The following is a 25124-nucleotide window of genomic DNA, read 5'->3' as shown; positions in this document are numbered from 1 at the left end:
AATAAAATGGATTTTTCTAGGACGGGTGGCCTGAGCCCTCATTATAATGCATAATAATGACCCGTATGACACGAGCAGCTTTCATCTTGATGGCTGTCAGGGGTGTTCCCTGACCTGTTCCTCCTCAGAAGAAAGGAAAGGCCCTAACTACCCCCCAACCCCCAGTCAGTAGGATAATGACAAGCACGGGGGTTCTCCAGGGCTGGTGGGAAGCAGCTCACCTCGCACCGTGAGGAACATAAGCAATTGGAAACAGCATCTTCTGGGAGACGGTTAAAAGGCCAAACTCTGGGTGCCACGTGTGCTGTGATTGCCATATGCAGAAACACACAGCACGAAGGAAAGCGACACAAGGAGACACGCAGAAATACAGGTGGCCTTGTTGCTAGAGGTTCAAAAATTACTGGCGATTATTTTTTCTTTTGCCAAATTTTCTCATGATCTTCTTGAAAGGGGGACTCTGGGGGCTACAATTTAGTTACAGTAGAATCCCTTCATCAGCGTTTTTACTTTCCACTGTTTCAGTTACCTGAGGTCAACAACAGTCTGAAAATATTAAATGCAAAATTCCAGCAATTAAAAATGTCTAAAGTTTTAAATTGTGCGCCTCTCTGAGTAGCATGACGAAGTCTCACACCGCCCTGCTCTGTCCCACCCATTGCGCATCATCCCTGTGTCCAGCTCATTCACGCGTAGGTGCTCCCCACCTGTTAGTCACTGAGTTGCCGTCTCAGTTATCAGATCAGCTGCTGCGATATCACAGTGCCTGTGTTCAAGCCACCCTTACTTGACTTAGTAATTCCATATTCACATAACTTTTATTAGAGTATATTATAATTGTTCTATTTTATTATTGTTGTTCTTAATCTCTCACCATGCCTAATTTATAAATTAAACTCTCCCACGGGTCTGTATGTATAGGAAAAAACATAGTATGTACAGGGTTTGGTACCATCTTTGGTTTCAGGCACCCACTGGGGGGTCTCGGAATGTCTCCCCCATGGATAAGGGGAGGACAGTGTAAATGAACTTAATGGAAGTTTTCCCAGTGTCTTATGCTCTTTATCATTTTATAACTAAATGAGCCACAGGACAGCCCAGGGGGAGACCCAGCCACACGGCCTGGGTTTGGACCCTTCTCTCCCAAGTGGGTGAGGGGAGAACACCCAGCTACCAACAAATCCAGCTCCGCAAAAAGACCACTTTCCCGCCTTTGTCCAAGAGAATGAGTCCCCAGACACCATAGGGGCTTCAGTCAGACGCATGCAGGTCTCCCAACCTGACCAGGCTGACGTCCATCAGGTAACGGGTCTGGGAGCCTGGGGCCCCATCAGCTGCGCGGTCCAACCCCTGTGCAGCCCTGCCTGTCTCATTGCTCTAACTGCTCTTGGGTCAGGGCTGCAGGAGAACGGCCCACCCCCTCCCCACCTCCCTGGGGGCACGCGTTACCCCTGTATCACTGTCTGGGCATCCTGTGAGCGTGTATGCGCGGGCGAGCTGCGTCAGCATAGAGGCCCCGTGGTGGCCGGGCCGGCCGTCCACCGCAGAATAGAGATTCATGCTCAGCTCTTGGTTGGGTTCTTCCTGCGCCTGAACCCAGAGACACACAGCTGCTGCCAGAGCCAACAGGCAGAAGCCGACTCCAAATGTTTTTTCTTTCTTGGGTGTTTGGGGTAAAAATGTAGCAAGTCGACAGCTTGCCTCCTTACCGAGGTATTGTAAGTGGAAGACGAACCATGCTGTTCGTTCGGGGGTGAATCACATAAGATTCCCACACTTTCCGTGCCAATGTGCTTTGCTTTATACAAAGGTGCCTTTTTGTTTTCTCTTTTCTGCGATTGTGAGCTCTCTCTGCTTCTGCCCCTCTCTGCACCCTCTGACCCTCGCAGGCCTCTCCTCAAATTCCGCCTCCTACCTCTGGCCACATAGGGCTCAGCACCTTGTCCCTTCGGTGCCAAGCCTGCTGTTCCCTGAGCTTCTAGTGGTGCTGCGAGACTCTTCAGACCTGCCCTCTCCTGTGGGCAGTCCTTGCTGCCCTCCTTCCTGCCCACTTGTCACCTGGTCCCATCTCCCTGCCAATTCCTGGGGCTCCTGCGGTCACCCCGCTATCAGAGTGCTATGCAAACTGCCCAAGCCCGCGATGCGGTGGCTGAGTCCTGAGAAGCCGCACAGGAAGCCGTGGGTACTGAGTGATAGTGCTGGAGGAGGTGCTAGGCACTCTCACAGACCTGGTGCAATGGGTAGATTGCAATGCACTGGAGACCGCTGATAGGTCAGTAAGATAAGTAGGTATTCGTATTGTTCTTGCTCCGTGGATGGGGTTCAGAGAGGTTAAGTGGCTTACCGGAGGCTGCACAGCTTGTAAGTGCTATATCCAGGGTTCATACCTAGGGTTTCCTAGAGGAAGAATGCTTCATGGTGGGCCTGGAAGGACTGAGGGGATGTGGACACACAGAGAGCAGGGCATAGGGTGGTGGTGCACAGAGGTGACAGGAGTGTGTATTGGAAATGGGGGTGCTCCACTGGCAGGTAAGAATGGGAGACAGGCAGGAGGTTTCCTCCCTGAAAGGTCTGCATGCTGCCTGTCTCAGCCTCTGCTCCTCCACACACACTCACACACACACACTCAGACTCACACACACACACAATACTCTCACACACACTCTCACACACTCACACTCTCTTACATACTCACACACTTCTACACTCACATACACACTATCACACACACACACACTCACACTCTCTTACATACCCACACACTTCTACACACACACACACTATCACACACACACTCACACTCTCTTACATACACACTTCTACACTCACATACACACACATATTCTCACACACACATACTCACACTCACACATACATACATTCAGTCACACACACAATACTCACACATACACACACACTCACGCTCTTTTACATACACACTTCTACACTCACATGCACTCACACACACACATTCTCTCTCTCACACACACGCACATTCTCTCTCTCTCTCTCACACACACACACACACACACACACACACATCAGCTTGGCAGGGAGTCCTGTGGCCACACGCGAGCGAAATGCTGGAAGAGGAGGTGAGCAGTCTGTGCGCGCTGGGGTGTGAGACCAGGAGCTGAGCTGGCTAACATCGACAGGAAGCCTGCCCGTGGTTGAGGGTAGTCACCTTGGCCTTGTCTTAGGCCTGCGGCAGTTGAAGCAAATGTCATTGAGCTCTGCACACACTCTCCCTGTCTTCTCTAGTAGCTGAGGAGCGGGCATGGCTGAGGAAGCTGCCCAGGGAGCTCTGTCATCAGAGCCCTGGTCTCTCTCCCTGGCTGTGGACAGGAGCATGAGTGGGCTGTGGTTCCCTGAACGGTAGCTTCCGAGCACCTTCAGGTGTCACATACCTGGACCCACGCAGTGGTCCTGAGCCTGGCTACCCCTCCAAGGGCTTTCAGAATAGAGGCCTGGGCCCCATCTCAAGGGGCTGGTAAGACTGAGACCCAAGCAACCCTGGCTTGCTTCCCTCTATACATGTTTGCTAAGTTATCTGAGTGAATTACTTTATTCCTCTTTTATGTCACGAGAAAACCCACATCGTCATTTTATTAATGTTTTTGCAATTACCACGTAATGATTTCCAGCTTAGTGTGGTTGGTGGCACAGAGACGCTTCATCGAATATCCTCATGATGGGCCTGCAAGTTCTCTGGGGCCAGAAGCTTTTCCCATCAATTAAGCTTCAAAGAGATGAGTTTCAGGCTCAGCTGCAGCCGTATTTTTATGTTTCTTTCAGGGCTTTCCTGCCTTCTCCTGTCGTCTTAGAGAGACTGGGGAATGTGGTGTGGGGCTGAGGTGTTTACTAGTGGGCGCAGAGAGTAGGTTTATAAGGGTCATTACTGAATATTAGCGTGCTGCTTGGAAGTAGGATGATTTATATTTCCATTACAGTCACTCCTGGGTGCCCCCCACCCCCACCCCAGTGCTGCCAGGGAGAGGGTTGTGTGTCCTGGGCCCTGGGATCAAGGCCTGGAAAGATTGAATTCCCAGAACCTTCCATGGACCTCTCACTCACCCACCACCCCAGCGATCTTGGGAATCTGACACATTAAAATACAAAGAGGATTTCCCTGCCATCCAGAGTGCTCCTCCTCTGTGCCAGCTGTGGTGCCATCCTGGCCTATCGACTCTGACAGCAACCCTGGGGACAGAGGCTATGGGTCCCCGTGTACAATGAGAAAATGAGGCTCGGGGAGAGAAGACCGGGGTGTCTAGCACTCGGCACAGCTCTGCTCACACACTTCCAGAACACAGCGCATGGGAGAGGCGGACACACCCAGCCGCTGGCCCGTCCTGGACGCACACATGAGGGAAAATTAAAAGTACAAAAGAGATGTTGTGTGCTAGCCAAGATTTGGAAGCAGCCCAAGTGCCCACCAGCAGATGAGTGGATAAAAAAGCTGTGGTGCATTTACACCATGGAATACCACTCAGCTGTATAAAAGAAGGCAATCCTACCTTTTGCAACAGCATGGATGGACCTGGAGAGCATTATGCTAAGTGAAATAAGTCAGTCAGAGAAAGACAAATATCATATGATCTCACTCATATGTGGACTCTAATGAACAAACTGAACTACCAAGCAAAATAGAGACAGACTCATAGATAGAGAGCAGGCTGACAGCTGTCAGGGGCAGGGGTGTGGTTTGGGAGGCTGGGTGAAACAGGTGGAAGGATTAAGCAAGAAGAAAAAAACTCATAGACACAGATAACAGTATGGTATTATCAGAGGGAAAGGGGGTGGAGGCAGGTAGAAGAGGGGAAAGACTTGACTTGGGGTGATGAACACACAATACAGTATACAGATGGTGTATTATAGAATTGTACACTTTACACCTACATAATTTTATTAACCCATGTCACCCCAATAAATTCAATTAAAAATTACTTTTAAAAAGTAAGAATGGCCTTGGCTGGTGTGGCTCTGTTGGTTGGGCATCATCCTGTGCACCAAAAGGTCGCTGGTTCGATTCCTGGTCAGGGCACATGCCCGGGTTGCTGGCTCCATTCCCAATGGGGGGCGTGCAGGAAACAGTCCATCAGTGTTTCTGATGGATATTTCTGGCATTTCTCTTTCTCTCTCCCTCTCTCTCTCCCCCTTCTCTCTCTCTCTCTTTCTCTCTCTCTCTCTCTCTCTCTCTCTCTCTCTCTCTCTCTCTCTCTCCATTCCTCTCTCTAAAATCAATTTTAAAAACTATCATTTTAAAAAAGTAAAAAGAGAACTGATTCCAGGCCCCATACTTTCATGCACGGAGCAGGGTTCCCCGCCCCCCCCCCCCCCATCAGTGAGAAATGTGGATACGTGCGCCGGGAGAAGCATCTCCCAAGACATGAGTGCCATTTTAAACATAATGATTGCAGCAGCCCCACTTTCAGCCAGCAGCCTCCCTCGTTTTATATTTACTTTTAGTCCCACTCTATTTTCTGTGACCCATTATCTCTACTAAGTCATTTAAAAGCCATAATCATGGCCATTTGCTCAGGTGGATGCGACCCAGATAAGTGGACCCAGATCCACTCCTTGAAGATGCTGTGGCCCCCAATTAATCACACAGAGCCAGCCACCGCCAGTTTTACCTCCTCTCCGTTTAAAAACTAGGTGGTGTGCACACAAAGCACTTGCAGAGGGTTTCAGGGCAGGCTCTGCTCCTTTGCCCCCCCCCCCAACCCCCACCTTCTCCCCCAGCTGAATGGCCTGGCTTTGCTGAGGGGAGGGGGAGGGGGCGGAGAGGAGTGTGTGTTTTGGGGCCTGCAGATGAGGGGCTGCCACCCGGGGGACAGGATACTGAGCCCCGTGCCCGTGCCTCTTTGCCTGTGTCCCGCCTGAGATCTAGAGTTACGGAAAGCCTGGCAGTGGCTCACGTCCCCACGAATGCACAGAGCAGGGAGGAGCTACACGGCTGCCATCTCTGCCAAGCCGGACGTTCAGAATGAGGATAAATTATCTCCCTCTCCTCCTTCAGTGTACGTCATGCTGCTGGGATCAATCAGTTCATCCATGGGCGTGGCGGGTACAGTACCTGCAGACAGGGTGCACGCCCTCCTGTCCCCGAGGCCCCTGCTGGCGGGTGTGTGCCACACACTGGGGAGGGAGTTAGCACCAGAGGGCAGTTAATGCTCCGAGTCAAGTGCGGGGTCTGGGCCCTGATTGCCACAGGACGGGGGAGGGGAGCTGGCCAGGGATGGCTTTCTAAGAGAGCTGTACCCAGAAGGGTGGGCCCGGACTCTTACAGGGCCTGTGAGGGTGTCATCTTAGTGCCTGGACTGTCTGGGTCAATACCTCTTGGGCGCTGAGTGTGGGAGTGAGGCCAGGGTGCTCCAGGGTAATGGCATGCCTGACCCAGTCTCCTCCACTCCTCCTGAGCCTGCTCAGCAAACCCCATCTAACCCTCAGCCTCCTCCCCAGAGACCCAGGTCGACCTATCTAACAAGCTCCCCAGGGAACGTGAGCAACTCGGACCCTGGCCCAGGGGATGCCCAGTCTCGGAAATACCCTCACTGAGTGTGGCCCTGGGGTTGGCTACGGGTCATTCCTCTCAGTTAGAGACTTAAGCCCCCATCTTTGTGTATCCCCTGAATTCCAGGCACTGGGCGAAGGTCAGCCCAGACCCCAGATCGCTGAGCCAAGGCTGTTGGCAGGGAAAGTCAGGACCTGCCAGTGTGCTCATGATAATAGGATTTGCCCAGGAAGTGGCCCTCCTGGCTGTAGGGTGTTGACACCCCCCTTGTGCTGGAGAAAATCCTATCCTCCCCCATCACAGTCCCCTTGGTCCTTCCCACAGCTCTATTTGCATCTTTTGGGGTTTCTTGCAAGAACTGAAAGACTGGAATTAGAAGAGAAGGGGGGTGGCACTGGGGCAGGCAAGGCCCCCAAGAGTGTGAGCACAAAATGCCAGGTGGGCAATAGCTCGGCTCCATCACCAAAGCCCTGGGCTCCAAGGCAGGCCTCTTACTGTTCCTAGAGGCCCCGGTTTCCACATCAATGAAATGAGTGTCTGAACTATATCATGCCAAAGCCTTTACTCCTGCTCTTGGGGGCTGTGACCTAAGATTTGTGCTGGGTGGGCTGCGTAGGCATCTCCAAGAGGCAAATGGGGTGGGAGGACGAGGCTGGGGCTGAGCCGCTGGCACAGGACCAGTGTCGCTGGGCTGCACACCCCAATCCTCATTTGTGTGTGCTTATGTCTGTCTGTCTGTCTGTCTACCTGTGTAAGGACTTGTTGTCCAGTGTCCTCTGCACGCAGCCTGAAAAGCCAAGAAAGTGTGTCACCCCACACCCTTGAAAATCTTTGATGAGGACACAGTTACCCACCAAACAGCACCTTTAGCGGGGAAAACACAAGGCCAGGCGAGAGTGTGACCGCCTTCTCTAACTGATGGCTCCTGTTTTCACTGGGGGCCATTAGCATCAAGAGACGCTTTTTGAGCCTCGCCAGCTGATTTGGCCTTTGGCATGGAAAGTTCTCTGTGAAATGTTTAACCACCTTTTCAAAGCCCAACTCAAAAGAAGACAAGCAAACACTCCCTAGCCTGAGGCAAAGCACGCAAATCGTGTGACACATGCAGGCTACCTGCGCAGGCCTCAGGTCTGAAGAGCTTCAAGCTGTGGGCCGCTGGCCCCACCTGCCTGCCCCCAGGTGGGCTCCGGGCTGTACATTCTCCTCAGGAGTGTCCTGGAGGGTCCCTGTAACTCCCACCTCCTGTGGGTCCTGAACCCTCTTAAAGCATCTGAGTCCATTTTCTTGCCGGATAAGGCGACAAGGAGGCCATTCTTGGGACCTGAGAGGGCCAAGCATTTCCCAGTGTGTGAATCTGATAAGAGTCAGCATGTCCGCAAAGTGCCATTGGAAGTGCCCAGAGCAGACGGCGAGACGGCTGCTGCGCTGTGTCTGGAATAACTCAATTTGCTGGAAGAGGAGCCACACCTAGGTTTCCTCTTCAGTCGCCATGGCCCACCCTTCCCGTCGGCCCAGCTCCTCTCAGGGCCAGGCTCTGGGTTCTGGACCCCGAACCAGGACTTACCAGACTGCTTCCTCCCTGGGCGCTGGCCCTGCCCCTGCACGGTCATGTGTTAGGCGACCTCCAGGTCCTTGAATTGCCCAGGAAAGATTTCAAAGACGAATCAGAGAGAGAATAAAGTAAGTTTTATTCAGGTCGAAGGAAAAAAAGAGGCCAGTTTTTCTGTAATACCTCCCCTTCTAAAGTGCATGTCCCCACAAGCCCAGCAAATCTTCTACAAATGCAAATGTGGGACATGTTAACGTGGGGGCAGATCCCTCCTAATGACCCCAGTTCGATCCCACTGATGGGCAGTCCACACACCCTCACACTGGAGGGGGTGACAACACCAAGGCCATGGGTACACAGTGCCGTGGCCATCAAGGCCCTTCTAAAGCCCAAGGAAGCCAAGCCCCCGGTCCCAAAGGGCCGCAGCCACAAGTTCCATCTTGCCCACAGCACCAAGGTTCTCGGGCTCTGCAGGTCAAAGGCCAAGGCCAAGGCTCAAACCAAGGCCCAGGCTCCAGCTGCAGCTACAGCTCAGGCTCCAGCTCAGGCTCCCAAAGGTGCCCAGGCACCCAAGAAGGCTCCAGAGTAGAAGCCTCTGTCTGCCGATGTGAGGACGGAAGGAGTGGTGTGACTCCTGGGCTGCTGTCCGCATGGGGCTGGTGTCCTCCTGTGCTATTTGTACAAATAAACTTGAGACGGGGTCCGTCAAAAATAAAAATAAAAACTAGTTGCTCCTGGGCTTGGCTCAGAAGCTGAAGATCACCTTGTCCGAGCCAACACCCTGAGCAGCACCATGAGCCGCGCCAGGCAGATGAGGCGTGGGCTCCACGTCCCCCCTGCCCCAGTCTCCTCACCTGCTGCCCCAAGGTGCCAGTGCCTGTCCAGGGTGTCCTGGGAGAACAGAGACAGGGATGAGCCCTGTTTCGGAGAAAGGGGGGAGGAGACAGGTCCTGCCCCAGGGGTGCCTACGTGGGGCCTCTTTCCTCCCCAGCGAGGCGAGCATGGAGGGCTTTAGCAGTTATTCCAGTTTTCAAACACCACCCTTTCCCTTTGGGGCCATATGATAGATGTGCCAGTCGACCATTAGAAGTGTAAGTGGATCCCTCGTCCAGGAATGTGTCCGGTTTTGCTTTCTGTAATAGGAATAGAAGAGAAGATCATAAATGTCAAACAGCAGACTGTACAGCAGCACCATTGAACCAGGCATTCATGAGCAAATGTGCCATTTATCTAACAAAGGTCTGGGTGGTTTTGTTCATTTAAATTACCTGATGCTGGAGCAAAAATGGAGATGAGGGTTTATCTTCGCATTCAGGTGCAAGTGGAGGCAGTATTTCCAGGCAGGCTGGATGGGCTCTGGCACAGCAGCTGGGGAAGGAGTGCGCGGCCAGCGTGGCATGTGCATTGGGCCCAGGTAGGTTGTAGGTCATGTGGAGCCTTGGATGTGCAGATTCTGTGCTTGGGCTCAAAGTGGGCCCCGTACCTCAAGAACCCAGAGCATGCAGATGGGATGACGAATAGGGCCCTCCAGGGAAAGGAGCAGAGGACACTGACCAAGGACAGTTGGTCGGCCAGGTGCTAGGCTCCCTAGAGGACCGGGGAGAATAAGGGCACACTAGTGAGTGCAGTGGCCCATTGCTGGCTCTGGGGTTGGGACTCGTGAGTGAGGAGGAGGCTCAGGGGGAGCTCCGAGTGATGGAGGGCAGGAGACAGGCTGAGCAGCTCCCAAACTGTCACCAGTGGCCCATGACCGTGAACACCCAGGGTCTCTATGGCTGGGTTCTTTAAGAGAGTGAAGACTCTCATGCTGGAGATGCAGAGGCACTGGGGCACAGTGCTTGGAGGAGAGAGGATGGACATAAAGGCAAGCTCCTCAAAGCTTAAGGGACCAAGGGGCCAGATTGTGTGGCTGACAGTGGACAGAAGCAGCTCCTTGGAGCTGGCCTGTTGCAGGAAAGTCAGATTTGAAGAAGGGGCTTTTCAGGAAAGGAGCACCTGGAAGCAGAATCTGCAAACCGGCATTCTGACAGGAAATGGGAATAGCCGGTGGCTACAGCGTCGGCCACGGTGTGCACACCTCCCCGTGGTTCCTGAGTGTAGGCAGCAGTGACCCATCTGCTCGGAAGTCACAGGCCCCAGGAAACAGCCAGCAAGGGGTCACCACACGGCATACCTTGGATGCATCTGTTTGTGTTTGATTGTGGATTGTGACAAGACCGTGTCATGTGTGCTTAACAGTCTCCTGGAATTTTCAGAATTTTGTGGCTTGGTCCACACCATCAGTAAAACTATATCATGTTAGTGGAAATGCATCTTAAGATAAACCCATTGGTTTTGGCATTTATTGTTAATTGAATTTTCACAGAAATGGCAGCAGAAAGATGGTTAATGTTCCTGAATTTACATCAAGTTAAACATCTGTTCCTCTTAAGCTAAACTCCAGTAAAGTTATGGCAGCTCATAAATTAGATCTGGGAGTAAAATGCTTTCTGCTCTTTGCACAGCTTAGCAGTTTCAAAGTAGACCTCAGCATGACACATGGCATCTGAGGCCTGTGTCACACAGCCACATTCAGCTGTGACATCGGTGCCAGACGACTGAGCCAAGTTTCTGCTTTGGTGGGAAAGATCACAGCTTTGTCAAGCGGCAAGTGTCATTGCTTCCCGGCTGGGGACAATGTGGGGACTGGGGATGCTAATGTTTGTGTGGGGATCAGGAGGAGCCTGCCCACAAGTGACCCTATAAGCCCGGGCACAGCTGGTCTCTCCCTTGGGCTCCACTGGGGGCTCTCCCATGTGAGGGTCTCAGGCTCTGAGCCAAGGGGCTGGCTCCCCTGCCAGGTCAAGAAGGGCTAGAGTCTAGTGGGTGTGACTCTCAGGCATGGCTGGCTACTGTGTGGTTTCCGAAGGGATAGCCTGTGTGTGGTTTGGGAAGCAAGCTGCCTACACCCACATGTTGGAATCTCGGGGCGTGGTGCACCAGCCCAGACCCCGCGATGGAGAAAACAGGGCCAGTGAAAAGGGGGCTCTATAGGCGGGGGTGGGGGGTGGGGAGCAAGTTGGCGAAGGAGGCCAGAGGACGTGGTGCAGGAATGGCTGAGGGTGGGGAAGGAGGAAAGGCAGGCAGACACTGCCCCTTCCTGGTCACCCTCACCGCCCTCCCTCCCTGGTGCAAGGTGTCTCCCGCCTCCCCTCACCTGCTTCTGGCTGCTTCCTGTGTCCAGGACCTGGGCCTCCAACAGGTACCTTCACCACAAGGCCTATCTCGCTCTCAGCATCTGAGCTTCCTTTTAGCTGGGCGGCATCTCCCACCCTGCCCACATTCTGCAAACCCCCCTTCCCTGCACTCTGTGGAGCCTCCAGCCGCACCCATACCTGGAGCATCGCCTGCCACAGAGTAAAGATGGTCCCCGCGAGGCTCGAGCTGGCCGGGCGCGCGGCTGATGGGACGTTCGCAATGTCTCTCTTGCTTCCCTTTGTTTTGCAAGAGAAAGTGTTCCTTTGATGGACATTTAATTCCAGAGGCTGCTACCTGCTTCCTATCTCTCTTTACTCAAAAAATTAAATGCGGATGTGCCTGTGCTCCTGCTATAATAATCTCCCTCAGCCCGAGGGAGTGTGGCTGGAATGGGAGAACATTAGGATCTTCAAAGAGGGACAATTATTGAGGGAACTAGATTAATGAGGTGTCATCACAACTTAGCCAGATCTGCGGCTGACCTTTCTCATGGAGAACGGGCTTGATAAATGTAGTTCATTACCAAGTTCTGACATGAAAATAGGATCCCGCTCTGGGCTCCTCAGCAGGCTGATCAATATTTTATCTGCCAAAGCAGGCCTGTTCTGGCAGCAGGAGGAGCCCCGCACACTCCGGGCCGGCCCTGCCATGTGGAGGTCACCCAGGCCGCAGGCAGGGGATGCTCGTCAGTGTCAGGCTGACCAGGACGTGCACCTCCCTCCGTGAGAGGCCCCCTGGGGAGAATGTCCACGAGCAGTGGGAAGGGAGGGAGGAAATGTTCTGTTCTTCCGTGAACACCGAGATAATGGCCACCTGTGCCAGGTGGTGGGTGATGGGGACAGACCGGTGAGTCATCCAGAGAAGCCTCAGGCCTGGCTGACCATTGGACTTGGCAAAGTCCTCTTACCTTTCCTCTGATGCAGTGATTTTCAACCAGGTGCCTCCAAGGGCACGCGGGGCGCTGCAAACATTTCTAAAACATGCAATGCCTGACTAGTTAGTCAGGGGCACTGACCTCTTTTTTCTTAGATTGTCAAATAAATTTTAAAAAATGACAAGAACCGACACAACAATAGCTATCCACTGTGAATGAATCAAAATCATACCTATTTTTTTTTTTTGTCAGACTAGCAAAAGGTATCTTTTTGATGCGCCACCGAATTTTAGTGATTCGTTTATGTGTGCCATGAGATGACGAGGGTTGAGCATTGCTGCTTTCATGCCATGACTCTGTAAGGTGGTGAGGGGCTATTTTTGCCCCCATTTTAAGGTGGAAAATGGAGGCGGGAAGGGCAAGGGCTCCTGCAAGCCCTGCTGCCTGGCATGCTGTTCCCTGTGCCACCTTCTCCCCACACTCTCTCATCCTGCGGGTCTCATCCTGAATGCCTTCCCTCATCAGCTCCCCCTCCAGGCGCCCTGGGTGCTCAGACCAGAGGCCCACTGTCTGCCCCCAATGTGCCACTCAGCCTCTGGCGCAGAGTTTATAAGTTAGTGCTGGATGGGGGGAGCAGGACAGGGTGGGCGCTCGCAGGGGGCAAGACCAAGGACTCGGGGAGCTGACTCTGGACACTGGATACCACCCTGTCCCCCAGGCTGATGTCTAGACATGTGCCTACCCTCCTGGCCAGGAGGCCTATGCTGGGCCATGGCCAGGGTGGAGGAGCAAAAGCCTGTAATTCACAGTGAATGGCAGGAAGGTGATAGAAGGGGCGGGCCTGAGGGGGTTGCTGCAGCCCTCTCGACAGGACCCACCTGCCAGTGTGGAGATGCAGCCTAGCTGGAGACCCCTGGCCCCGGGCCACAGGCAGCTCAGAGGAGCTCTATGCTCCACCAGGGTCTGCGAGGAAGGGTAGAGGTTGTGGGGGACCAGCGAGAAGGAGACATCTCTGCCCAGCTGACCTGTCCTGCCCCATCCTTCAGGTGGCCCTGCCGGGGTGTGTCCTCAGGAGTCTGACTGTGCACTAGCATTTCCGAGTCAAGCCTCCCGTTGACCCATAGACCCCATGTCCATCTGCTGTGCACAGCGACCTCGCAGCACCGGGCATGAATGCCGCTCCCAGGAGAGCCTGACCCTCGGGACAGGTCCCCACAGACCCCCACACAGAGACGCCCTCACCTCCTACACCAAAGCTTCTGTCTCAGCTCCCGTACTGCCTCCTGACTTCTGGGTCGTTTACCAGAACTGGATTTCACCCTGTTGAGGGCAAGGGGGCAAAATTTGTCACTCTCCTTCACCAAAACTGGCCTTTATCCGGGCCTGGGAAGAAGGGAAACCCCAGAAGGCTGCCACATCCTCCCCTGGGCGGTTTACAGCAGGACAAGGCCACTGTTTTCAACACTGTGCAGCCATACAGACTTGAGGACCAGGTTTGCCGACTGGTGGCCCCAAGCGCTCCCCGGCATGGGTACCCAACAGGCCAGAGAGGGCGCCAGCACAGTAGGGGAATGGGAGAGCCAGGCCTGTCAGAGCCTGGAGCTCCCTGAGAACAAATAGATTTGATTACATTGAACACAGCAATTGATTTTTTTTCTAAATAAACATGCAGGAGGAAATGGTAACAGGCATCTGTTTCTGACAAGAATCAATTGACCTCCAATTGGAAGAAAATCTAGAAACACAAACAATCACAAGAGAAAGTGGTTGAGCCGCCCAGGCTTGTCCAGGGAGAGCGGGAGGGAGAGCAACAGACAGACCCCCCGTCCGCCCTTCCCCCATCAATAGCTTCCTTGTTTGTTGCTCTTCAGCAAATGTGGTCCTACTGATGATAAGGAGAGAATCGCTAGCGTTCGGTGAGCCCTCGCTCTGTGCCAAGCCGTGCTAACCCCTCTGTGTGCATATCTTATTCAATCCTCATAACAGCCCCTGTGGGAGGCAGCTGCGTGGGAAGGGCGTCCTCCCACTTCCCAGATGAAATCACGGAGGCGCCTGGTCCAAGGTGCAGGTTCTGGCAGCGGCAGGGCTGGGTCTGAAGCCCAGGGGACTTGAGTCGGCGCTCTCCAGCCCCGAGTTACAGGGACTGTCCCAACCCCTGATTCTCTAAACTGGCCTGGGAATTAAGGGAAAGTGCATTCCCAGCAGCACATTGGCCTCCCACCTGGAGTGGACGGTGAGGATCCCACCAGGACTCAGGAAGCCCTCCACCCCCAGGGAGGCGAGGAAGCGGGGCGGGAGGGCTCCCCTGCTCTGCTAACACCCTGCAGCCTCCGGTGGCAGGCTGTGCCTCCTGTGGTGTTTCTCCCAGCGGCCGGCCCGCGACCGGGACAATGGCCAGTGTCAGGTCGCAGTGCATCCCAGGCCTCACCCGCCGAAACGCCGCCTTGTCCTGACGCTGTGCAGCAGGCAGGCCTGTGATCCAGGCCCAGAGCAGGGGCTGCGTGCTCCGGGCTCAATTTCGTAAAGCTTCCTTTTGTTTCTTGGTTGTAGACTTGCGTACACATGTTTGTTTTGAAGTAATCCAGCTCTGGGAGTGTACCTAATTAACTTAAGCAGGGCTTCTTAGTCCTGTTAACTAAAACTCCCGAATCTATGAAGCCAAGTATTCAAAAGCAGCCTTTAAGGTGGGCTTAAGGCAAAGACGAGCTATTACAAAGTGAAATGGGGGCCAGCTTCCCTGAAGCCACTGTGGGGCTGCCGCTGTGAATTCCCCTGGACAAGCTCTCCCCGGACCATCTGGCAATTGTTCTGTGTCTGGCACATAGTTGGTGCTCAGTAAAGCTCTGTGGGATGGACAGCAGGCTCCGTCCAGCATTTGCATCATGTGCGGCATGTATCCAGTGCTCAGGGGATAGCTATGGGGTGGGTTGGTGGGCAGGCAGCCAAGCAGATCCATCTACTCCAGTGTCCCCTCTCTCGCCCCCCCCCCCACCCTACACGCGGGAAATGCCCAGAACGGATGGATGAAGGTCCTCCAACGCCCTGGGCGGAGTCTCATTGCAGTAACCCCCTCTCCTCCTCCAGGCGAGCCCTGCACCATGGCCAACTACGCCCGCCTGAAGAATGTCCTTCTGGCACTGCAGACCCGCCTGCAGCCACTCCCGGAAGGGGCCAGCCGCCGAGACCCTGCCTCCCAGAAGCGCCTCCTGGTGGAATCTCTGTTTAAGGACTTGGATGCAGATGGCGACGGCCACCTCGGCAGCTCTGAACTGGCTCAGGTGAGTACGGCGTCCTATGAAAATAAAATTAAGGAGGAATCGGGTTTTCCACGGAGCATGTCCGTGAAGAGAACCAGGAGGTCACATGCGGAGAGTCGTTTGTAACTGTCTCTGTGCTGGGATGCCTGGGGGCCTCCTGCAAGAGACCCCTCTCCAGGGAGCGGAGAGCGTGCGTTCAGGGCCTCTCAGAATCTCTGACAAACAAACGGCGCCGTGTCTTCTTCCCACCAGCCACCTTCAGCCAATATTTACACACAAGCTTTGAAGCGCTCGCAGCTAGCTGGCAAAACACACGCTTCACCGGGGCTGGTCTCTGATGTTGTCATTAGGAAATAAATCTCTTCCGTGAGTCTTTTCCTTTCCTCGGCAGGAAGGCGACAGGAAGCAGGCTCGGTCTCACCACACACCCCAGGGGCTGCAACCCGGGCGTCCCCCGGTCCTCCCCCCTAGGGTCTCGCTGTCCTTTAGTACCCAGATATCAACAGCCCACGCCCCAGCCTGCTTGCTGGCACAGAGCCCTGCGTCCACCCCTAAGCACTGCTCTTCCTTTGAGAAAACACTTGCATCAGGCCCTGCGGTTTGCCTCCCTCCCCAAACCCAGCGCACGTGTCCGTCTGTCCAGCTACAAGGAAGTGCAAGGGCAGTTAGCATCTGTGGCAGAGAGACGCGAGGAGGGAGCAACCGGGCGCAGTCATCGCCAGCTGTAGGGAGGACCTTCCTGGCCGGTGGCAGGAAGGCAGGCTGGGTGGGCCAAAGCGCCTGCATTCCTGCTCCTGCTCCTCTGGTTTGCCTCTAAGGACCTAGGGCTCTTGAGCCGCATCAGGCAGGTGCAAAGGTTTGCGAGGAAGGCAAGGTCGGCCTCCCCAAGCAGGGTGGTGGGCGAGGGAAGCTCGCCCACAGGGACCAAGTGCCCGCCAGAGGACAGATAAGTCCCCGCCTTTGATGTCACTATAAAGAAACCCTTCACATGATGTGGTGACCTTAGCAAAACGGCCCGGTCACCAGGAAGGACCGGGCTGGGGTATGTGCCCTAACTCTTACCGAGCACCCTGTGTGCTAGGCAGTGAGCCAGGCCTTTCCCTGCATGTAACAAGCAGAAGAGGTGCTTGCTATGTCGTGTAGTAGCTGAGAACACATGGGATCTGCATGGCTTCACGGTCACACTGCCTGCGTTCAAGTCCTGCCTCCAGCAATCTCTGGCTGGTGGGTCTTGGGAGACACCTCGCCTCTCTGGGCCTCCAGTTCTGGTCTGTAACCATCACAGGGCCATCCATCAGGAGGGTTAAACAAGGAAGGCGTGACGTGCTGGGCACAGTGCTGGGCACACGGCACGTTCTCAGGAGGTGATAGCGGTCAGTATCGATGTCCTCGTCATCACCTTGGTGACTGTTACTTCCTCCTAAACCTTTCAGCGTCCTCTGCTGTGAGGCAGGCACTGCTGTTCCCTCCACTTCACAGAAACCAAGCAGTTCGCCTGGGTTTGTTCGCTGCTCATGACATGATGGCACTAAGATGCACCCCAGGTGGGCTGGTGGGCTGGTGAGCGTGCACCTGCTCTCCTCACAGCACAGGGGTCTCCCAGGGGAGCATGGCTCCCCCCAGGAAGTTCCACCCAGTCCTCTCAAGGTCTATGGGGCCAGCAAGTGCCCCCAAAACCTGAGTATGGAACAGTCACCCAGAAGCCCTGCCAGGCAGAGTCCCCCTCCCAGAGCCTCCCGCTCCACCAGTCCAGAGCTTGCTTCCTGAGAGCACATGCAGACCCCACTCTTCTCACCCACACCTGGACAGCACCCCCTTCATCAGCCATGCCAGCCAGCACTGCACCACCTTCCTCAGCAACAGGCCCCTGCTGTGGCTAAGACCCCAGGGGGCAGGGCCAGCAACCCACAGATGACCGAAGCTGCGCTGGGAAAGCCCAGGTCCTGGTGGTGGCGCTCCCTGCAGGAGGAACCGCCTGGTGATTCCCAGGCCACAGGCTGTGCAGGCAGCGCCTGGGGCAGATGCTTGACGAGGCCTGGACAGAGGCTGCGGTGGCTCTTGGCCCCCCAGCCCACATGGCTCCCAGGTGACTAAGTAAACAGGACCATCCTGGCCATGTTGCTCTAACCTGGCAGAGGCGTTCCCCGAGGCATCTGGAGCCATTAACAAGCATGGTAATTGGGTTAATGTATTTAACGTCCATTTCATAAATCTGCCAGGCAGAGCCCAGCTAAAGGGAGCCTTGCCTTGACACTGACTCAAAGGTGTGACGGAAAAACGTGTAGGTCCTATGAAACGTTAATCCATTTCCAATGCAGAAATAGATGAAGGGAAATTTCCATCCCTGAAAGATTGGTTTCGGGCATTATGGTTGATCTCCCTTTTATCGACCACTCTTACTTGCCAGGTGAAGGGTCATTTTTTTTTAACATTATCACATTAAATTGCTTTTCATATAGCAGACCAAGCTGAGACTGTTAAACAAAGAGTCTGTCCCCCTCTGCCCCGCCCCCTGGAATAAAATGAAATTCTTTCCTTCTTCTGAGGTTTCCTTCTGAGCATTTTTTCTGTAAGACACACCAGCGTCTGGCCCCAGCCGAGCGAGGGTGGCGGAAGTCTCTACCTTTACTCACCTTTGGCATGTGGCTGGTCATGCTGGGGAGGGCTCTGTGCCCTGCGGCTGGGCCACATCCAAAGAGGAGTTCATAAAGGCCCACCCATGGCCCCCTGCCAGGGTCCCAAGGACAGACATTCTGTCCCTGGCAGGGCCGGGCAGGCAGAGGCACGGCTCAGGCTCGGTCAGTAGAATGGCAACCCTCCCTTTTGGGGGGCTGTGCTGTGGCTAGGGGCACAGCCCTGAGATTGGAAGGGCTGGTGGGAATGGGGGGAGGAGGCGTTAATGACCTTCCAGCTGTCCACAGCTGGAAGCCAGGAGACCTCTGTTCAGCCTCTGTTTATTTGCTGAATTTGTTTGATCAGGCCCCTTCTCTTCTCTGTTTCCCCATCAATAGCATGAAGGATAGATCAGGTGGCCTCAAGGATCCTTCTGACCTCTGGGGTCTGTCTGCCCAGATGGCGAGAAGACGCACTGAACACTAATCCCGACTCTGCCTCACCGCTGTGTGACCTTAGGAAAGTCCCCCCATTCTGAGTCTGTTTTCTTATCTGTAAAATGGGAGGGTCGGGCAGGACAAAAGCAAAGAGCTTCGGATGCTCCCCAGGGCCCACTGAGCTGTTGCTGATTCCTCGCCCCAACTGGCCTGAGCCGTGTCCCAGCCAAGCCCGTAGCTCTGAGCTCACTCCCGGCTCCGGCCTTGTTCCCTCCCTCACCCACAGCACGTGCTGAAGGAGCAGGACCTGGAGGAGAGCTTCCTGGGATGCTCGCCAAGCGACCTCCTTCGATTTGATGACTACAACAGTGACGGCTGGCTGACCCTCCGAGAGTTCTACACGGCCTTCCGTAAGTCAGGCCCCAGCCGGCCGGCCAGGCAGACGGGCTGTGGCCACAGGCATCCCCGCACCAAACTGTGTCAGGGCCTGGATCTGTCCTTGGGGTCTCCAGGGCTGGTTTCTCTCATGGATGAAAGCGGCTGGATTTGCTTTGCACAAACCTGAGCTCGCAGAGGATAAAGGAGTGGGGTTGGGAGAGGGGGCGCTTGGTCTCTTCCTTTTGGATAAAGGGCCTTCTTGCCATCATCTGAGGAACAGGGGCCTGTGATTTACATGTGTCTGGGAGTGCACTGCTGCCCACCTCGGGGGGAGACTGTGCCTGTAGTGGAGGGAGCAGACTTCAGGGCTCTCCCCGGGCTGTGGCCCCCCAGCAGGAAGGTTCTGCAGGAGGGTTCTGGAGGCTGGGCCAGGCGGGAGAGGGAGGTAAAGGCGGTGCTGGGTTGACTTTGGCCCCAAAGAGATGAAGCCCCTTTAGGTCAGACAGTATTCAGGCTCTGCTTAAGGCAGGTAGTATGTGCGCTCTGTGTGATGTGTCCTTGAACGTGACCTTCAGGCCCTGGAATTTGAGAAATAGGGTGAGGCACTCCCAGGGTGCACTGAGCCTCTGAGCCACAGACCCTGCCACTCTGCCCCACCCCCACCACCCCCACCCCGGAGCTCCCCTTTCAGAAAGGTGTCGGTGTTCCCTGTGGACGTCTCCTTTTGGCGGCTGTTATTCCAAACACCCACAAGGCCTGGAAGCAGTCCTTGGCGAGAAGGGCTCTTGTGGAGATGGAAGAGGTACTGTGTGACTCTTCCCCGTAGGAAATGTTCATGAGCCTGATGCAGGGCTGCCTTTTCAGTTCACAGCATCCCTGTTGCCAAGGACCAAAGCCCACGCCCCAAGCACAGGGCTCTGATTGCAATGTGGTGACTAGGTGTGGCTCCCCATCTTTCTCCTCCCTGCCCATACCTGCTCCAACAGTGATATCTGCTTATAGTAGTTCAGAATAAGGTGTGAATGACTGATAGGCTCAGCCTGCTGTGGGGGGCATTGGCTTTGTGGGTCAAGGAGCTTATTCCCTGAAATAAATCTGTACATTTTAGAACGTATGGAAGTATCAGCGGCTCCCTAGACCTAGTTCCTGAGAGCCCACTGTTAGATTTCCAGGAAGTTTCGAGATAAACAAACAACTGGCAGCCTTTCATCATCCATGCTAGGAGTATTTGCACCACAGAAACGACACTAAAAGGAAGGGGGGTCTCTTTCCTCTGGAGAGCCCGCTGTTAAGCATTGCCCTGCACATCACTCCTGACCCAGAGTCCAGCTTCTGCAATATCCCCTCCATCCACCTTCCGCAAACCGAGACCTCCTGGTGGTTCTAATCTCTGTGGAATCTGGACAAGAAAAGAGTGGGGTGGCCCAGGCAGATGACAGGGAGATGGCCCTCCACAGCAGGGAAGCGGCATCACGTGTTCCAGGACCCTTCGGAGACAACCGGAGCTGTGAAGGAAGAGGTTGGTATATTTGAAGAGCCAGGGGCCAAGGCTGGACTTCAAGACTTGGGGGTACATCAGGCGTCCCACAGCGGCACATTCAGCAGGAACGGCACCGCTCAGGCACCGTCTGGTACCACAGGAGCCTCTGCTCAGGAGCTCTGCTCCTGGGAATCAGTCTGCGGCCAAACAGGAAGCTGCTGGCGTTATTCGCAAGGAGACAGAAGCATCCCTGCTGCCCCCGATGGAAGGAAGGCTCCTGGCCTCCCTCATGACGGTCCTGGCAGCCGCGAGCTGCCGTGGAAAAGGGGGGCAGTCATCGCTCCCCCGCCAGCCCCGTGTCTCACAGAGAGCAATATGGTGTCTGCTTCCTTTATTCCTGGGTGATTATCTGAAAAGCACAACGATCATCATTTTTAAAACAAATTAGATTCTGCTGTCATCTTGGACTTGTTTTGAGGCAGCCAAACCATTCATCACAGCCCAACCCAAATAATAGATATGCAATAAAATGTAAACTCACAGGCATTAAGGAAGCCACAGAATGAGTTAACCCGCCATAAAGGCCTGACATGCTGCTACTCGGCGCACGCGGGATCAATGGTTTTTCAAAGTCACGGGAACTCTAAGCTAAATTCCCAGAGCTCCGGGAATGGATTTATGGTTCAGTGAATGTTAAATAGGTAATTGAAGTGAGACATATAGGTACCACTTATTACCCAGAAATCAATGGGCATTAAAGAAATCTCACTACAACTCAGAAAATAATAGCTCAAACATGTCAGCAACTACATTTTGGGTTTAATTTTTAAAGGTTGACTTTAAAATTTTATTTTCTAGTCTCTATTTTGCCAGGGTCCTTTGGGTGAGTCCTGGTGTTTTCCCTGGAGAAGTGGGTTGTATTTACAAATGTGGAGGCCGGAGCCTCCTCCATCACATCTGCTTATGCAGCTGGCACAGCCGTTCATCAGAAGACGTGCTTGTCATTGTATGCAGCTGCCGAGGGTGATGTCAGGAGTCTCGGGGCTGGTGGTTGCCCGTGCTCAGCCAAGCTGGTTGCCGGTGGGCTGTGCCATTCTCTGCAGAACAGGCGGCCCCTCCCCAGGGAGAAGAGCAGAGGACAGGTCCCTTAACCATGGAGTCAGTTCAGCCTCTTTGTAACTGTCGGATGGAGCTAAGGCTCCCAGTCACCCATCTCTGTACAGTGAAATATGAGGGTGGCCTCCCTCTCTTCCTCCTTTATCACCCAAATAATCTGTTCAAGTTGGTTTTGGATTTCCGAATCCCCGGCTGACCTGGGAACTGAAGGCACAGTGCCCTCTGCCCTTCCTCCTGGCCCCACCCAGCAAGCAGCAGAACCAGCCGCTAGTCCCAGCTACAAGGGAGAGACCCAGGCCCCAGACTCACCGGTGAGCAGGATGTGCGCCAGCCCTGCCTGTGCATCGCAATAAATTAATCTAAAAGTTGCTCGTTTAAAAAGCTTTTCAATAATGCATGTTTCTGCGCTTTCCTGAATGCTTGGCCTGGGATCTTGGGAAAACCATGTTGCTTAAATGAGGATTTTTTTTTTCTCGCTTCAAATTCATTACAAGTTTCTTCTGCTTTTTAGAAAGATGCTTGTTCTTTAATGAATCCTGTGAGAGCAATGTGTTGGATGCCAAGGAAGGGTTTGAGCAACTAGCAGTGCGGGAAGGAGGCCTCAAGTGTGAACGTTCTGGGATCACAGCTGCATGGTGTCCAGAGGAGCACCTGTGTCTGGGGGGCCGTGGGGAGTTGGCTGTGTGGGCCGCACACTCTCCCTCCGCTCCAGGCAGGCAGGGAGGGACACAGGGGTTTCATCTGATTATTGCAACACCTCGGTATCCAGGGCAACTCTGTGAAACAGATGAAATGTCAACCAGTAAATTACCAGCTGCTTTTCTGCATTGTTGCTGCAAAATGAAAGGAAGGAGCCACGTCATTCTCCCCTGGAATAAATCATGCCCGGCACTGGCCAGACACCAGGCCGGACACATCATCTCAGTCAGTCCTCACAGCCACCCGGGGATGAGCAGGCTGACAACATACATTGACCAGCGCCCCTCCCCCCGGCTCCTTATTCATGCAGGTAGTTCAGACAGGGAGTTTGGATGGTCAGAGTACCGCCTCAGCCTCCCATTGGTTCCTGAGTGTGGGATAGTGAGTAGCTAGATTTCAGATGGCATGGGATTTAGCAAAAATTATGTCTGAATCCATTTGGCTCTTGAGTTTGGAGAACAAGTAACGCCCGCACCCCAGTGTCAGTGTGGGCTGAGGCGGGACCATTGGTGTGATCGCTCCCCTAATCCCAAAGGGACAAACCAGCGCTGCTCACACAGGACTTGCAGATCAAGTTGAGAATCCCCTGCCTTTGTTGCCTCATTTTCTCAAGGGCATACAACAGCTAAGTTGGAGTGGCCAAGGCAGGGGTTGAAGATTGGAAGACAGAAGGTGCTGTGAGCCTCACCAACCCCTTCTAAGGACAGACATGGGGGTACTTTCTCCTCACCTCAAGCATAGAAAGAGGGGCTTCAAGGAGGCTCCATCACTTCAGTTAGTAATGGGCTCGCCTAACACTTACCATGTGTCAGCTCTGTGTATTATGCTCCTATTTTACAGATGAAGAAACCGAAACTGAGGGAAATTAAGTAACTAACCCAAAGTCAACAGGTAGAAGAAGTGGGATTGAATGCAAATGCCTGATTCTGGAAACTTCTCATACATTTAAGCACACTCTGCAACTCACCAGAATCCCCCAGTAACGAGGCTCTCACTGTCCCCACAGTTAGTTCCCTAAATGGCAAGTCCCGACTCAGCGGTCTCCTCCTCCAGGAAGTCTTCCTTAATCCCTCTTCCCTCTCCAAGCCCCACACGCCTTCCTCTGTGTGCCCACAGCCCTGTGTTTTTTTCTACACAGTAACAAGGCTGTGGCCTGATGGTTAGGGATGTGGACTAAGTCAGACCTTGTTCGAACTCTTGTTCTGCCACTTACTAGCTGTGGGACCTTGGACAGTTCTTGACCAGAGGTTACGCTGGGTTTCAAGTTTCCCTTCTGTACAGTGGGCAGGATCACCGCTGTGACTGAGCAGGGGCACGCTGCCCGCCACGCATAGAAGCTTTTGCTAAGTCAACCCAAAGGGAGACAGGACATGAGGCTTAAATCTGCCTCCCGATTGAGGGTTTGGGGTGGCACTTGAAGGGCTGCAGCACCACATCTTCCTAGACAAGGGGCCTTTCTTCTGCAGGATCTCTGGAATTCGGGTTCCGCGGTGTCCCTGCCCTTTGGTTCCGTGGCAGGAAGACACTTTGGTCCAGGCTCTCCTCTGCCCGTGCTGTGGCTGCACGGCTTGCAGCTCATTCTGTCGTCTCTGACAGGACAGGGCCCGTCGGAGCTGGTCTGCGGTTACACCCCACATAGGGTCCCTCAGGAGTAAATGAGATAATATGCGTAAAGTGAGGAGGATGATACCTTGCGTGTGGTCGTGCTAAGTAATTACTGACCAGGTAGGTCAATGTTGGGGGTGGTGACCGTGATGAGGAAGCCCCTCCCGCCCAGCCCCGGTCACTCTGTGCCATGCCCTTGCCCTCTTGTCCACATTAGTCCAGAGGCTCCATGAAGCAGAAGCCGTTTGCTCACCATGTGCTCTTGCCTGGCATGGGTCTGGCACCCAGACAGCCCTTGGTAAATGCTCACTCGGTGAGGGGATGGAATGTCTGGAGAAACACACTTGGCAAAAAGGGGCCCAAACACGATGTGCCTGTCACAGGGGCCCCAGAGGGGCCAGGGAAGAGGGAGCACCTTGTCGGGGTCCCACAGGCAGGACCCTGGTTGGGGAGACCAGCAAGGCTGCACCCGGCCGATAAGGGCACCCCCATGGCTGCTGCACAGCCCAGACATCCCTGATCCACTGAATGAGCATTGGGGTGCAAGGTGCGCCCCGAGGCCCACATGGCCCTAATGCTTCCCGCTTCCCGAATGAAGACAAAAGCTGCTTGTCCCAGAAAGCTCCCATTCGCTCCCAGGGCCACTAATTGCCCACTTAGCCCTCCTCAGGCTGTTCTTGTCGGGGTTAAGCCACCTGCCTGCTGCTTGATTGCCTCCAGCAACTGTGTGTGGAGATAAGGGCTCCTGCTCAGCCCGCTCCTCAGCCCTGTGGTGCCTGGGGCCCAAGGCCACAGCCACAGCCGAGGCCGCAGATCCTGGCTTCGAGAGGCCAGGCTTGGCCAGCGGTCGGCTTGGCCGTCCCTGTGCTAATCTGTACACCTTGGAAAATAATTTATTAGCGTAGAATGTGGATTTGTACAGAAAATAACTTATTAGCATAGAATTTGTATATCTTCTAGCTCAGCGCCTGAGAACCCAAAACACACCTGCACAGCCTCCGCTCGGCCCCATGGCTCCCTCCCTCCCACCTGAGGCCACATCACCAAGTGAGCTCGACACCCACAAAGGAAGGCACAGCATGGGGTCTGGGAGCCGCCCCCGCAGCAGGCCTTGCTGCAAACTGCAGACCCTGCCAGCTCAAGTCCCCTGAGCTGGGCCCGGCCGGGCAGGGAAGGAGGACAGGAGGACAGGGTGGGAGGGCCGACCTCTGGAGCAAATCCACTGAGCACAGACCCAAGCTCCCTGACTCCGGTCAGTGCCAGAAATAGTCAAGGAAGCAGCACCATATTGGACCACTGTGGGGAGACTGGGCAGGTCTGCCCTGATGCTGGTGGGGCCGGGCTCTCTGAAAGGGGGGAGAG

At 54.4% G+C, this 25124-nt stretch overlaps 1 protein-coding gene across 1 annotated transcript in view; it reads left to right on the top strand.

Annotated features, from left to right (window-relative positions):
• FSTL4 (follistatin like 4) overlaps nucleotides 1-25124 on the top strand; it is a 324334-nt gene that overhangs the window by 213604 nt on the left and 85606 nt on the right. The window contains exons 5-6 of the mRNA XM_059698386.1: nucleotides 15262-15455; nucleotides 18771-18894. Of these exons, the coding sequence (XP_059554369.1) occupies nucleotides 15262-15455; nucleotides 18771-18894 (318 nt within the window). The remainder of the gene's footprint in view (nucleotides 1-15261; nucleotides 15456-18770; nucleotides 18895-25124) is intronic.

Source organism: Myotis daubentonii, chromosome 5, assembly GCF_963259705.1.
Source record: "Myotis daubentonii chromosome 5, mMyoDau2.1, whole genome shotgun sequence".
NCBI lineage: Eukaryota > Metazoa > Chordata > Mammalia > Chiroptera > Vespertilionidae > Myotis > Myotis daubentonii.
Note: the sequence above shows the minus strand (reverse complement) of the source record. Positions and strands in the feature narration are given on the sequence as shown.